This window comes from Phytophthora parasitica, assembly GCF_000247585.1.
Source record: "Phytophthora parasitica INRA-310 unplaced genomic scaffold supercont2.44, whole genome shotgun sequence".
NCBI classification, from domain to species: domain Eukaryota; phylum Oomycota; class Peronosporomycetes; order Peronosporales; family Peronosporaceae; genus Phytophthora; species Phytophthora nicotianae.
The window spans coordinates 374212-390607 of record NW_008649030.1 but is presented as its reverse complement, the minus strand read 5'-3'; the positions used below and the strand labels follow the sequence as shown (position 1 = coordinate 390607).

Sequence of the window (16396 nt, the reverse complement as noted above, 5' to 3'; positions counted from 1 at the left end):
AATCTGACATGGAGAAACGCTTTTTCAGATATGATTTCAGCTCACTGGCTAGTGCTGGTGTAGGCGCAATGATCAGTAAGTCGTCGACGTACACTGCAATGTAACAGGTGATGTCGGCAACTGTGCGTCGAAATACGCATCGATCTTTAATGAGTTTCAGGAATCCGAGATTCTCTAGGAAGGCAGACAAGGGGCGCTTGCTTAAGCCCGTATAAGCTCTTAAGAAGTTTACACACTAGGTGCTCCTTGCCCGGGATTTTATAGCCTTCTGGTTGAGCCATGTAGATCTCTTCTTCCAAGTAACCATTCAGGAATGCTGTCTTAACATCCATTTGGTGAACGTCAAAGTCAAGAAGAGCTGCAATGGCGAGCAGTAGTCTGAGTACCTCCATCCTGATTACAGGAGAGAAAATCTCGTTGTAGTCGATGCCATATTCCTGAAGGAATCCTTTGATCACAAGACACGCTTTGAAGCGGTCAATTTCGCCAGTGCCGATATACTTCACTACAAAGACCCATCGGCTACTTAAAATCTTCCTCCTTTAGGAGGGGATACCGACGCCCAAGTGTTATTGTCCATGATTAATTGTATTCCGATTTAGCTGCTGTATGCCACTGGTTAGCGTGGGAGGACTTCATTGCTTCCCGATACGTAGTGGGCTCTGACACATACCGAATAGCTAGTAAGGCGTACAGTATATGCTGACGTTGCTCCTGTTCATGAATATCTTCCTCAGAGTTGAGGGTTACGTCATTGACTTCCGCAGATCTATCAATGGCTTCCGCAGAATGGCGGGGTCGCTTAGGAGTTGAATGATGCGGAGGGTCAATCCATCCCCGTTCCAAAAGAATAATGTATGGCTGTTCGGTCAATATCCTCCCTCGGTGAGGGCAGTACACGTTCGTTCACTGTACCTGCTGCTGTTGTCATTGCAGGGCCTGGTATGTGAGACGGTGTCGCCACTGGTTCTGACGCATGTTCAGCGGTAGCAGTTGCAGGTGGCAAAGACACAGGTGCAGGTGGAGCGACAGGTTGCTGCCGATTCGTGTCCTGTGTGGGCTCTGGAGTAGTCGTCAGGCCAGTGAGAGAGGGAAATTCGTCCACTTTAAAGACTACATCACGACTATAGATAATTGCGTGAGTATTGATGTCCATCAGACGGTATCCTTTCTTGTGGTCCGGCACACCAAGATACATACACAAACGGACTCTAGCGTCGAGTTTGTCTCGGTATTGCTCCGAGATGTGGACATATCTACTACATCCGAATACTTTGATGTACTGCATGGATGGAATACGGTTGTGCCAAAGCTCATACGGGGTTCGACCATCCGTCTTGGAGCTAGGAGTCATATTGATGAGAGTGGTCACGTGACAGACGCACTCGTCCCATAACTGCTTTGGTAGCTTGCCGTCAAGTAGAAGGGCTCGTACACGCTCCATGATTGTGCGCATGCGACGTTCTGCAACTCCATTTTGTTGAGGAGTGTATGCGTTGGTGAACTGAGCGTGAGTTCCATACTTTTTAAATATGATGCGACCAAGCTTCTCTTACTCTTTAGCGTTGTCTCCTTGAAGCCGCTGAATCTCAAAATTACCCTCGTGTGCGTTGTCTTCAACAGAACGTGTACTCAATGACAGATATACCTTGTCTGATAATATTCAAGGCTTTCTTCCTGAAGTCTTCGTAGCAGTCATACAACTCGCTACGGTTTTTAATTGCATAAGTGAACATAAATCGAGAAAAGTCATCGATGAAGACCAAGAAGTAACGACAACCAGTAAGGCTGGGCACAGGTAGTGGACCACAGATATCTGAATGAACTTTTGACAAGGGTGATGTAGCACGTTAAACAACTCTATTAGAGTAAAATGGGGAGCGGTGTGACTTCGCTAACGTGCAGGCAACACAGAAGAAATCTGTCTTTAGACCTAGAGGTATAGATCCATCGAGTCCAAGTATGGCTTGGCTCCTAGATAGGTCATTCAAGACACGAACGTTAGGGTGTCCAAGGCGTTTATGCAGTAGCAGAATGGAACGTTGCTTACCTGAGGCAGTAAGAGCCGTTGGAGGCGCCGCTGGTTTGGCATGGAACTGATACAGATCCGTGTTGGTAGCCATGAGCGCTTTGATCTTGAAGGGCTGGTCAGTTTGCATATAACACTGTTTGCGGTCAAAGTTGAAGTGAAAGTCGTGCTTCACAGCTGCTGGAATTGATAGCAGACTGAATTGGAGGTGGGGAGTGTACAAGACGCCATGGAGGATAAGCTTCTGCATAGTGCCCTTGGAGTCAGTGACTTCCAGCTCAACCCGTCCAATTCCTTCGATGGGGAGTTGGTTTTTATAATAATTGTAATCGAGCCACCGCTGGAGGTGATGTCGGTGAACCACTGAGATTCATGGGTGACGTGACGAGTGCAGCCAGAGTCGATCGTCCAGGTGGGGTCGGGTTCTACCTTGACTTGAGCGGTGAGGCTAAACGGGAGATTGACTGTGGTAGCAACAGCAATGAGACCGGTATCACGACGTCCTTGGTGAGTTATCTTGCGGTTGTTTTCAGAATCACTGTCGTCATCATCTTCCTCGTCGTTGTCTGACTCAAGAGGTCGGCCCTTATAGCGATCTTGGCCGCGATGTTTGCCGCCATTTCCATGCTTGTTCTTGCTACTACCGTTGTCACCCTTAAAATTGCGGTTGTTGTTATTCTTGCCGTGTCGTCCATTGCCACCTTTGTTTAAGTTCTGGTATGGGTGATCGCGTTTCGAGTTACCCTTGAAGGCGAAGTTGGCAGGAAACACTGTCCCAGCTTTCACTCGTCCATCGTGCAAATCTTTCTGCAGGCCTTGGCATTGACGAATGTTGTGGCGTGGGCGATCATAGTACGAGCAGATATTGGCATTGTCACGGCCTTGAGCGTGTGACGCAGGAGGTCCGGTAGCCACTAGAGCTCTCTCACCCATGGTAGCAGAGGCCTCTGGTGTACCCTTGGCCAAGGTGTAGCGCTATTGAGCTTGAAGATCGCGAACCTTACCTTCAATGCTCTGCTTAAGGTCTTCATACGGGATATACTTCCGCTGGCCCTTCCAGATGCGGAGATCATCCTTCCACGACTTGGGCATCCAGTGGAACACTTCTGTCCCTCGGTCATCACCGATTCGGTGGCTTCTGACGCGGCTTTCATCGCGTTTTCAAGCTTGAGAAAGAACTCGGTCAAGTCGAAGCCTTCCTCATACTTGATCTCCATCAAGTAGTGTTGAATGAAGTACGGATCACCATGAAAAGCCGCTCCCTTGTACTTCTGGCAGATGTAGTTGAATATCTCGTAGAATGTCGTGAGATTCTTAACCAGCCGCACGTGTATGTTGTCCATCGTTTTCATCAAAATGGTCTTGGTCTTGGCTTCTTGGTGACGGCGTTTGCACTGGCTGAGAGGTTGAGGCTTCTCTTTCTTGGCGTGTTTGCGGGCACGACGAGCTTCGCGCTGGTTAAACGATCGAACTACCGGGAGGTCCTTCCGCTTGATTGACGTATCGGAGCTGGCTCCAAAGTCTTCGTCCGAGTCTGAGGACGGCTTGAGCTCGTCGTCGCTCTCGTCGTAGTCCACAGCGTCGGAGTCAATTTCGACGTTCTTGGTAGCCTTGGTATGCGATTCATTGCTGTCTTCAGACATATCGCTGCCGCTGTCTTCACTCTCATCTTCAGACATACCGCCGTAGTCAGACTACTTCACGTAGCCGAGGAGGTGCTTGCCATCTAGTGCTGTGCACACACGGGTATTCCAGACGTCGAAGTTTTCGGCGCCTATGAGGCCTGGGAAGTCGTCGCTTGAGGCTTGGCTTGGGCTCATAACCTATGGCTCGGTAGGCAGGTAGATAGCAAGGAGAGAAGAAGAAGTTTTAGTTGGAGACGTCAAAAGACGAAGTGAACACTTTATTAGTCTTAGGAAGCCCCTAGTAGCTGCACACCAGCCATTAGTGTTAGTATAGTTTAAGCCAGTCATAACGCCTTAAACAGGACCTCCTAAATCTCATTATAATATCTTAGAGATTAGTTCAAGGTAATCATACTAACAGCTTTAACGCCATCTCACTCTTAAAACTGACGGTAACTCAACAATTGCATTCTACATATAACAAATCTACATATAACAGATGCTAAGTATGAAATAATTCCGTCACAACCTTGCCGACTCACATCGAAAAGAGCTCGCCAACCGACGCACACAAGCGTCGAGAATAAGTAAGCCGGGCGGGCTCGAGAATCGGCAGAGAACAAATAAATCCACGCACTTCAACCATTATGGCACATCATCTACATGTCTTCTTTATCCTGTGTATACTCGCTATTATCTCTACTCATGGCGCCGTACTGCGCCGCACGTGGACGACACAGCCGTGGTGCGAGAGTGTGCGAAAACCTCAGTGGCCTTTCGCATACCAGAAGACACCGACGCAAACTCTGGAGTGGCAGGGCAGAGTGAACCCCAATGACCAGGATATCCGCCACCAATGCTTCGTCTTCGGTGTCCAGAGCAAGTGTCACCTCTGTGAGAACTTCGCCTGCAACGGTGCCAGTGGCGATCGCTGCGTCTTCCAGTTGCAGGGCGTTACGTGGTCTGCTCTACCCAAGAACATCCCGACAGTGACGGATGTCCCGTGGGCGGTAGGAGGACAGCATCGCTACGACTACGGAGGAGCAACGCATCTCTGTGTTTTCTTATCAGGCGGCAAATGCTTGTCACCGTTCACGACGGATTTTTCACAGTGTGATGTGAGATGTTGGGGCACAAAGTCCGGGAAATTGACGTACAAAGGAGCACATCCGAACAGGAACTCGAGCGACGCAGAAGCGTCAGATATTTGGAGTTATTCATCTTCATTTGGGACATCAGGACGTTCACAAGGACAAGTGACCACAGTAGCAGGTGAAGGCACAGCCGGATTTCTCGACGGATCCGTAGCGACGGCACGGTTCAATCATCCGCGAGGTGTGGCGGTGGGCTCGAACGGCGTCGTGTACGTGGCTGATACAGCCAACCACCGGATCAGAAAGATTGATCCAAGCACCAAAATGGTGTCAACACTTGCAGGTGATGGCATTGAAGGGTTCTCGGATGGAGCTGCGCTTTCAGCCGCGCGGTTTTCCTATCCTTCGGATGTCGCTGTGCTCGAGACGAATTCGGGAACGATTACTGTCTTCGTAGCAGATACGGGCAACCATCGCATTCGACAGATCAAGAATGGTATTGTGTCTTGTCTTTCTGGCCTGTGCGGTGCCGGAGTGGAGACCGTGAGACTCTCGCAGCAACCAGCGAAACCTCATGCCGGTCTGGCTGATGGAAACCCTTTCGGTGCCCGATTCGATTCCCCCATGGGCATCGCGGTTGATGCAGATGGTATTGCATTCGTCGCGGACACAGGCAACCACTTGATACGACGGATAGAACCGGACGGAACCACACTCACAATAGCTGGTGGCGTGGTTCCTTCGGAGGACGCAGACACACCTGGCTGTTTGTCGCCGTGTCTACGCGGTGAGCGTGGATTTCGAGACGGAAACCTGACGTTCGCTCGGTTTGAGAGTCCACGCGCTATAGCTATCGGTGCTCAACGCACGCTCGTTGTTGGTGAAGGCCATCGTGTCCGTCGCGTTACATATGACGGCGGTGCAGCGTCTACTATTGAGACTGTCACGTCGACGAACCGTGTTGTTACTTTAGCTGGATCGAACGTACCAGGGCATACTGACGGTGAAGGCAACGAAGCCACGTTTAACGCTCCAGCTGGAGTCGCGTTTGCTGCCGATGGACGCGTGTATGCTGCCAGCTCTACGGACTGCTCGGTGCGTCAGATAACTCCTGCCTCTCTCGTCTCACGAACGGTAACCTGTTCGACGCGAGCGACTGAAGTGTTGCGTCCTAGTGGCTGTGCATCATACGAACAGCCTGTAGACGAACTGTTTCTTCAGACTTCACCATCAGCCAACAATATTTATCACAATTATCTCCAGCGCAAAGAATTTGATCCGGTTCAGGGTACAGCAATTTCTGGACGAACGTTGAAAGACTGTACGGGTTCACCACCTGCTGATGGGCTTGTTCAAGGAGATCTCGCACTACCATTACGCGATCCTGACACGCAAGCGATCATCACTGACGTGTTTGAAGACGTGGAATACGGCACAACTATCAAAATCCGTTGCCCAGCGGCTTGTGACGTTAGCGCAACACTGAAAGTCTATGGTTCGGGTCTCTACAGTGACGTTTCTTCCATCTGTCTCGCTGCAATTCACAGCGGCGCCATCGTAGCTGCACAAGGAGGTCTAGTGACGTTAGCATTGGAGAGAGGAGCCCAGTCAACAGCTCAGGTATCCAAAACACTGGGATCTACAGCGAATGGAGTGACTTCGCTAGACTTACCGACGACACAGAACAACCGTGCTCGTCTTTTTAGTATCAAGTCGTATCTGCGACCAAAACTCGAGGTACAATCGATCGCAGGAGCTCCGAATGCGCCACTAGGATCCCAACAAGACGGCTGTGGCTATCTTGACGCACAGCCGCCTCTAGCCGCGCGTTTTCTGGGGATCGCGGGGCTTGACATCGCTCGATCTCGCTCACTTTCACGTACGGATTTTCTGTACATCGCCGACGCTGGTAACAATCGCATCCGTGCACTTACTGCGACTTGTGCCAAGGTCTGTGAGAACGATGGAGTTTGTACTGCTCCAGATGTGTGTACGTGCTCTTCAGGTTGGACAGGAGATGACTGTACGACACCAGTATGCAGTACAAGCTGTGGATCAAGGCAAATATGTGTGGGTCCTGATCAATGTGACTGCATCCCTGGATATGGAGCCTTGCCAGCGTGTACGACACCCAAATGTGTCCAAACTTGTGCACACGGAGGCGTTTGTTCAGCGCCAGACACTTGTTCGTGTGCTTCTGGATGGTTTGACGCTAATTGCACAACTCCAGTGTGTACTCAAACCTGTGGCAACGGTGGTAATTGCACCGCTCCCGACACTTGTACATGCTCCGACGCCTGGAAAGGTACAGATTGTCGGGTACCAGTTTGTACTCAAACTTGCAAGAATGGGGGGAGCTGTGTAGCACCCGATTCATGTTTGTGTGCAGCGGGTTGGAGTGGATACGACTGCAGTCTTCCAATCTGTCCTCAGGGAGATTTTGTACCACATCCAAGTGGCTACGCTAACGCACTACCACGTCCTCTATCAGTTGAGAACTACGTGCCTTGTGATTTTGCCCGATGGTGTCTTGAAACTGGAGAATTCGACTGTTTACATCGATTATACTCGACTTCTAGTCCTGTGGTTAACGCATCAAGTGGCTTAGCGGCGAAAGGGAAGACTCCACCATCGTATGGAGGCTGTCTGCTTCTCGAATTAGGGGATGAAGCACTTACACAGTTCCAATATCTGTCCGAGCTCAACGCAACCAGCGATTTCTACCGGTTTGCTCCAGTTCAACCGTACGAATGGAATACTTCTGCACCTTGGAGAGGCATCTCAAAGCCAGAAGTGGGGGTTTCTCCGCCGTTTCTGCTAACTAGCGATCGACAAGTAGCTCTAGTGGAGCGTAGACGAATTGTTCAAGGTGTCTACGCCTGTGCTCACGGAGGTAGTTGTGTAGCTCCAGATGTATGTGAATGCGCCTCAGGTTGGGCAGGTTTCGACTGCCGAACTCCTGTATGTTCACAAGGTTACTATTCTCCAAACCAAGTGACTTATTTGGCAGCAGAACCGACTACTGCCACCCACCCACGACAACCAGTTACCAACCCAACATACACAGCAACGGTTGAGCAGATCGGATACACTCAAGTTACAGTCACCACCGAGACTCGAGGTGGGGTACGATACAAACCAACACAAGGAGGCTATGCGTGCTCAATTCGGAGTATTACAGAGTGGGAGAAACCATTGACACCCGATGGATCTCCGGCGTATTACTTCAATCATCCTAATTACTATTCGCGCTATATGGATCGCGAATTATCTGCTGACGGTCACTACCACACCCACTGGACTGGTATGATGTGGCCTCCACTTTATAATCTATCCAAGCCGTCATTAGATGATACACGAGAAGGTTGGAAACGTGGAGGCACGTGGAGCTACATTTCCGATAGGAAATGGCAAAAAGGGGGTTGTCTTCTCGAGTTTAGCCGTACTTGTTCCTCTGGAGTCCAAGCTACGGACCTATTAACGGGCAAACTAGGTGTGTTGGTAGTTGACACGGACGCTTCGTATCGACCTCAAGTCACATACACGGTGCAAGGTGCTGTTCGCCGTGGGTTCTGGAACTCTTCAGTGTTTGGAGATTGTGTAGATCAAGTTGTGCGTGGATGTTTCAACAATGGTACGTGTGTGGCACCTGGTGTGTGTGACTGTGCTTCTGGCTGGTCTGGTACAGATTGTTCAGTACCTCTGTGCACTCAGACGTGTATGAATGGGGGCAATTGCACACTGCCAAACACTTGTACGTGTGCATTAGGCTGGACAGGAACGGATTGTTCGATTGCTATGTGTGCTCAAGAATGTCGGAATAACGGGACGTGTATTGGACCTGATCAGTGCAAGTGCGTCACTTGGGACTCAAATTGGCGTGACGGTCGTGAAAATGGTGGCAAACCAGTCTTCCAACTGCCTGATGGGAGAGCGCAGCGTACAGGTTATACCGGTTATGATTGCAACACTCCAATTTGTGTTCAGGCCAAGCGGTTCGTAATGAACGTGGCATCTCGCTCTTCCAGTAACTTCCGTGCATTACGAGGAAACTACGACAGCGCCACTGCAGTTCGCAATTGTGATACATACCGATGTCCTCAGTACGACGTGGAGCTCGTGGCCAATGATGGACGTTCTTTCCAGACTGGATGCTCGGTTGGAGACCCCGAGCCGAATCCTAAGCGCAGTGCAACACTCACAGGCGCTCAGCAGATTCAGAATCTGCTAGATTATCGTGATGATCTCAATGTTGCACGCGTATCCGATGAATTCCTATGTGGGAATATAGTTTGGCGACAAGGAGACATTGAAAGTGACAACGGGTCGAATCGAGTGATCCGTACCAACTACGTTAATGTGACTAAAGTGGATGATGTTACATGGGAGTACGGTATTTCAACTCCAGGCGAAGGTGTCTATGAATGTTACAACTCTGGTGCCTGTGTAGCTCCCGATGAATGTGCGTGTGGCGATGGCTGGACTGGCATTGACTGCAACACGCCATTGTGTCGCTTTCAAAGGGCTGATGAACGTGCTGGTGTGTCTTCCGGATGTCGTAATGGCGGTGTGTGCATTAGTAAAGACCAATGTCGATGTATCACAGTGAAGTCTTCACTGCATGACCACTATCCTACAGCACCAACAGGGATTACAGGATACTTTGGTTCGGATTGCGCACTACCAATCTGTATCCAAGGCATCTTTGATCCAATCTGCAATGCTAGTGTTGTGGCTAACGATCTCAATCTGACTAGCGGAAATATTACGAGTGTTGACGATATAGCCAGCAGTATTGTAAGTAGTGGAGATGGTTGTTATCGATGCAAGAATGGAGGACTCTGTGTCGCCCCCGACGTCTGTGCATGCGCTGAAGGCTGGACTGGATTCGACTGTTCTACTCCAATTTGCGAGTTGTCTAAAGCGGTTGTAGCCTCCGTTCGTTCAACACTCTTCACTGTGGACGAACTCAAAGTGGAAACTTTTCGTACAGATCCGTGTGGAACTAAAGGAGGTCGATGGGGTAAGGAAATTGTAAATGACGCCTTAGTTGGTCAAGGTAACTGCACTCTTCCCATGAAATGTACATGTTTGTGTCGGAAACGCTACGATAAGAAACTCTGCGATTCTATCGGAGAATTTTGTGAAAAACCGTGGCAAGATCCTTTTCATCGGTCGATCCCTCCAGGTTTCGTATACGGAACTCGAGATTGTGTCGATGGTTTCCAAGGAATTGAAGATGAAGATGGCAACTTTCAGAGTTGTCACTTGCAGATCTACGTTCCAACAACTTGGCGTCGCTACACTGTGAGCTTTGTGGCCATTTTATCAGTACTCGGCTTGATAATTCTCGTGGCTTGGTACTACATCCGCAAGAGGGTGCGACGAGCTCTGTTGCTTGCCAAGGCTGAACGTCGACGTTCACGTAAAAACTCGGAAGAAAACATGAATAAGCCCAAACTTGGAGCCTTCACACACCCTAAAAACGATTAATAGCAATAGCCAAGAACATCTTTCTATTGTCTTCTCATATATCCTTGCAAATTAGTGTTCATCCTCTACGAGACGAGCATCTCAATAGGAATCTGCGACGATTTCTGTTCCTCTTGACCATTAGCCACTACAGAAGCTTCGTTAGCCTTAGCGCTCGATCCGATAGCGTTCGAGGCTTCGGCTGCACGTAAATATTCGTCGCGTCGGCCCTGTGACTCATTTAAAAACGCAGTTAGAGCTTCGGGAGGACCAGCATTTCCTTCGTCTGTTGCTGTACCAGCAGGGAGAGGTTCGATACTAGGCAGTAACTCCTCCTCTTGCTTCACGCGAGACAAAACCAGCTCCTCGAAACAGTTGCCTGGTGGTGACAGACTGAACTCGCGTCGCTCTTCTGGCTCCACGTATCGTTCAGCTGAAGTTCCAAATTCCTCAAGAACAGCAGCGCAGATCGTCTCCACTTTCCGTTCCAAGATGGAAAGAGAAGGGAACTCGTTCATCACGCGCATAAACCAATCATTCATCTCCGTTGTCGACTCAAAGTGATGACGGTACAGCGGTCGGAACGTGGGTGTACCTTCGAGAAACACTGTACGAATATGGTGCTCCCGTGCCTGGCGATGGAACGGCAATTGACGGTCCAGCATTATACGTTCCCAGCCGCATACACCGTGACGAGCCATGCCGTAAAATACGCCCAAGTCGTGGATCCACGGACACCACCATACGGGCATATCCGCCACTAAACTCTCCTGTCCTGACTTGAGATAAGCCTCCAACGCCACCCGCTTGGTTGACAGAATCTCCAGCACATCTTCAAGCAATTGAGTTCTCCGCATGGTAACCCAGGCAGTGTTACGCGCTTTGAGGCCATGCGCCAGCACACCTTCGTAAGCGTCCACGAACTCAATGCCAATCAGATCGCCCAACGCCACTGCACGTTGATCAGAACCCAGCGGATCGGCCCGCATACGAGCCACTTCACGGCACTTGGGGGCAAATTTCGTCTCGTAAAACGTGCGGGCCATCATCGCCGTCTTGTTCAGATTGCCCCACTCGACGATATTGCGCCACGACACACTATCCGTCTCCCACGCGAACTCTCGCGCTTGCTCCGTCACAAACGGCAACATCGATGGTGTAGCTCTCCCATCAGGCGCAACTACAGCCCGCTTGGCCAAAATCCGTGGCGCACCGTGAATTGCCATCATGTACGCGAAGGAGCGACGTTCTTCCTTAGTCCAGTCGGTATTTTTCATTCGATGATGTGAAGCAGGAGCCACTGTGGCTTCGGGGAGTTGTCGAGCATTGTGCAACACCGCCATATGTCGAAGAATGTCCACCTGAGCGAGCTGCATGGCCTTCAGCTCCAATCGACGCAATGTCATGGTACGTGCACGCATTTCTTGAGCAATTTGACGTCGCTGTTCCATGGCCACACGCTCTTTCTTGAACTTCTCCTTCTCGTGACGTCGCTTGATTTCCTCTGCAGACAGCAGCCAGCCTAGCAAGCGATTCATATGCTGCACTTCTGGCTGCTTAAAGGAATTTGCAGCTGCAGTCACATCAGCTTCAGCCTTCCCATTACTCTTGGCGGAACTGTCATCGTTCGCGGAGCTTGAGGCACTTTCCGAGTCGCTCATACCCACATCGTCTTCTGCAGATACAGCACCCTCTCTCGCTGGTAAAGCAGCAGAAGTCGTCTGGTTCGAGCTGCCCCCGTTGCTTGCTTCTACTTGATCACGAGCTGCTTTCTCTAATCGCGCGAAATACAGACGAGGATCTGCCAGAATTTGGGCACATCGGCCGTATCCGTGAAGGAATACACCCATCAGCAAGTTCCTGTCGGCGTCCTCGTTCCACCACGGCGTGATTTGAGTCCACGCGGGCCTTTCACCCACGTCAACCAGTTCGATATGAGGCACCAGCTTATCAACGCCATAGTATCTGGCACGTTCGTCGATACTAGCAGTAGGATTGGGTCTTGGCTTGGAGGAGTCCTCGTCTTCCTTATACAACTCGTCACACACATTGCACGCCGTGGTCACCAGTTGCTGAAGTCTTTGCAACATGTCCAGTCGAACCACCACACGACGACCGCCACCCTGTTTGGACTTGAGCACAAAGTCCTCTTCCTTCAACACGGGCGACAATTCTTCTTCATCGATCAGATTCTCCTTCTGAGCGAACATGGCAGCGTGGATCGACGCCTTCACAAAGGTAGAGTCATCTTTCCTTTGATCACACGCCAGTGCCGACACATAAATAAACCCACGCGCAAAGCGTTCCACCTCCTTAACAGAGCGACTACCGCCACTCTGGCTACGAATGATCTCCCAACGACCAAATCCGTAGTGCATCAGTGCACGCTGCAGACGATCACGTCCATTTTGAGTCCATTCACGAGGAGCACTCTTCTCCTCAAGCCGTTCACGCTCTTCCTTGTCGCGCTTCTCTTGCTCGAACTCATCGTCTGAGATACTGCCGTCCGAAAAGCTACCGCCATCGCCAAAACGAGCCACTCGGGTACGCTTGCGTTGCTGCGGTAGTAAGTCTTCGGCTTCTACGGGGTCAGGCTCAGACAGTCCCACAGCTTTCTTCCAGAAATCAGGATCATCGAGATCGACATCGTCCGAGGTGGTGGCTGACACGAAACTAGCCTTGGAGAAGCTTGATTGGGCCTGCTCCGTGTACTGCACGATCTGTGACGAGCGCTGCAAGATCTGGTCGATGTCTAGCGCACAAAACTGTTCGCCAGCATTGTCGTCGTCTCGGAACACATCGTACGCTCCACGTTTAAGCAGCTCGTCAATCTCCTTCGACTCTTGAGCCTTGGAGCTCTTGTTCCGTTTCTTGCCGCCTTCTTCTTCGTTCTCACGACGCATGTGTGTGAGCACAGCCTTATCCAGTCCCAGCTTCAGTGAAGCCTTGTGGAACATGTGCATCTCGTAGGTTTTACGTGTGATCAGACGATAAATCTTCACCGAGTGAGTCTGACCAATACGATGCGCACGAGCTTGAGCTTGCAGATCGTTCTGAGGGTTCCAGTCACTGTCAAAGATAATAACTGTGTCTGCAGCGGTCAAGTTGAGTCCCAACCCACCAGCTTTGGTCGATAGTAGCATCACAAACCGCTTGTACTCTGGCTTGACAAAGCGATCCACAGCAGCTTGGCGGTCGTTTCCACGAATATTACCATCCAATCGCTCGTACAGGTATCCGCAGTAACGCAGATAGTCCTCGATAATGTCCAGCACACGCACCATCTGACTAAATATCAATACCTTGTGTCCTCCATCGTTCAGACGTGGCAATAACTTGTCGATCAGCACCATCTTGCCGCAACACTTGACCATCATCTCGTGACGCTGAGTATCAGTCGTCAGTCCTTCATTCAGGATCTCTTCAACGCCGTTATTCAAGTACGGATGGTTGCAACACTTGCGGAGTTCCATCATGACATTCATGAGGTTCGGGACGTTGCGTGGGTTGCCACCACGGTTCAAGAAGGCCGTGTTTCTCTCGTAAATCGCACGGTACCATTGCTTCTGTACCGGAGTGAGCTCCACTTCAACGATGGTCTCTTCCTTCGGGGGTAGAGACTTCTCGACGTCCTCCTTCACACGACGCAGCAGATACGGCTTCAGCATCTTGTGTAGATCAGCCACTTGTTGAGCCTCATGCAGGTCGCCAAACTTCTCGAGGAAATCCGAAACACTAGGGAATGATCTCGAGTCCAGAAAGTTCAGCAACGCCCATAACTCCTCCGTCTTGTTCTGCAGAGGAGTACCCGTGAGCAGCACACAGTGATCTCGACGCAGCGAGCGCATCTGCTCTACAAGTCGTGAAGACTGGTTCTTCAAACGATGCGCTTCGTCCACTACAAGACAGCGCCAATGGATCTTCGAGAGCACAGCAATGTCCTTAATTGCCACTTCGTACGTTGTCACCAGAATGTTAAAGCGGTAGGCCTTCTTCTTGTCAGGACGCAGCTTGTCATCCAGATAGTTGAACTCATAGTCACGAATAATCTCACGTGACGCGCTGTTGCCGTGATACACGACGCAGTTCATCGTGGTCCACATTTCACACTCGTTCTGCCACTGCACGATTAGCGATAATGGAGCCACAATCAAGAACGGGCCACGGATTTTAATCTTCGGATCATCCCGAAGAAGATTCAGGAACGACAATGTCTGGATAGTCTTACCCAGTCCCATCTCGTCTGCCAAGATACTCGGTCGTTCGTTGTACCAATTCCAGAGCAACCAGTTGAGACCTTCTAGTTGATAAGCACGAAGCGAGAGCGACTGATCCTCGCCGAATTTAGGCGATTCCTCCAGTTTGCGGTACTCACGAATACTTGGCCGCGGTCGTGGCTTCCACACTTCCTCGTCAGGCACAACAATCGACGCCTTATACTTGGCCAGAGCGGCGTCGTCCTTGATATCGCACGCTCGCTCCCACGTGGCCTCAGTGTACGGCAAGATCCGCCACTTGATGTAGTAGCGCATACCGTCGTCCACTGGAGCATCCGGGAAATTGGGGTCTGGAGGCATCGGAGCGTCCTGGCGGTGAGCGATAATACGGTGGATCTCCAAATACTCTGGGTTAAAGTACTCTAACTCATCAACCGCAAGGGAATCCTCGTCCAGATTGCCAGTTTGACGGTGTGGATACTGTAGCCGATGCTGCTCCTTCTCGTGGAAACGTTTGATCTTCTGCTTGTTCGTAAGAGGGTCCAGATCCAGCAGCACTTGCTTGGTCTCCCACGACGCGTGCATGTAGGCAAATCCCTTCCACTTGATGAGATACTCAGTGATCGACGTCTTGGCCGGCCGATTGGCGAACAAATTGGCGCTGACCGAGTCGGCCGGCGGTACGGGAGCCGGCTCCACGACCTCTCGCTGTCGTACGCCCATGATCTTGTCGATCACCATGGTGGCCACTGCGGCCTGGTCTTCGGCCGGCTTGGCCTCCTGCTTAAGCTTGCTCGTGTCCAGCTGGAACTCGGCTTCGTCGGATTCCGAGTCGTCGTCTCTCGGCCGCTTCTTGTGTTTCTTATGCTTCTTCTTGTAATTGTCACTGTCCGAGCTTGCGATGTCCTCGTCCGAGTTGGGAACGTGGTAAGACTTTCTCTTTCTATTGGCCGAGCGTTTACTGTGACGACGGTCGTCCTGTAGCTGCTCGGCCAGCAGCCGGGACTTCTCGTCGTCGTTTAGATCTTTGTCTCTGGGCTTCTTGGTCATGACGCGACGGGTGTGGCAGGCCTCACACTCGCGCGTCCGGCGGTCGCGATTCGGATGCTGGCAGGCCGCACAGATCCACGGCTTCTTAACCGGCTTGGCCGGCTGCAACTTGCGCTTACGCTCGCGCTTGGCCTGGCGGTTGGCCAGGCTCGTGTTGAAGGCCGTCAGCTTGGTGAAGTCGTCGTCAGGTTTCTCACACAGCGGGCAGACGTACGCGTCCAGCGCCTCGAGCTCCTCTTGCGTCAGTATGAGGCCGCAACAGCTCGGATGTACCCATCCGTTGCATCCTCCTGAGCCGCGGATGCACTCGATCATGATGCCAGCACCGTCGGTCTGCTGGCACACGCAGTAGGGCGTGGGGTCGGGCGTGGCCATGGCGGGCCGAAGGGGGAGGAAAGGGGGTGGAGAGTGAGTGTGGTCGCGCCCTTGTCTCTTCCCGTCTCTCGTGCGGAAAAGTTGTCGCTCAACGCTGGCAGCCCTCCAAACTGCCGGCCCCTCTTCTCTGAAGATGCATCATAATTCCATCCAGTGCTTCGGAATTGTACCCCTTTTGGGAAATGGTTACGAAATCTATTTCCAGAACGTAACCTTTCGTAATCCTGTGCTATAAAACGTAATGAGAAACAATTTAAATGACAAATATTTACCTATATTCGAAAATTGATTTTTAAACCTATTAAAATACAAAGTAAACATTATTGATAATCAAATAAGAGCATACAATAATTGTCATAAAATATATTTCAATACAATACATTTAATAAATTGGTTCATTTTAATTCGGATATAGAATTATTGCAAAGCGATAAAAAAAGCAAAAGAAAGTATTACCGTAGATGACAACAAAAACACACGCACACCCGCAGAGATGCTGTCATCTTTTATGGGTGTCCTCCCACTAAAATGCTA

The 16396-nt window shown here is 50.7% G+C and overlaps 2 protein-coding genes across 2 annotated transcripts; one reads left to right on the top strand and one right to left on the bottom strand.

Annotated features, from left to right (window-relative positions):
* Positions 1-4301: 4301 nt before the first annotated feature.
* On the top strand, positions 4302-10241 carry PPTG_15095 (hypothetical protein; the record flags this gene model as incomplete). The annotated part of the gene is made up of 3 exons (XM_008912110.1): positions 4302-6716; positions 6754-7053; positions 7182-10241. The coding sequence occupies 3 exons, from the start codon at positions 4302-4304 to the stop codon at positions 10239-10241; spliced, it is 5775 nt and encodes a 1924-aa protein (XP_008910358.1).
* On the bottom strand, positions 10216-16082 carry PPTG_15094 (hypothetical protein). Its single transcript, XM_008912109.1, has one exon. It carries the CDS (start codon positions 15860-15862, stop codon positions 10307-10309), a length of 5556 nt encoding a protein of 1851 aa, XP_008910357.1. The 5' UTR covers positions 15863-16082; the 3' UTR covers positions 10216-10306.
* Between the last annotated feature and the right edge of the window lie 314 nt (positions 16083-16396).

What these genes read in the sequence shown, in the direction of transcription:
- PPTG_15094 (XM_008912109.1), bottom strand. Translation starts at nt 15,862, where the DNA reads ATGGCCACGCCCGACCCCACGCCCTACTGCGTGTGCCAGCAGACCGAC.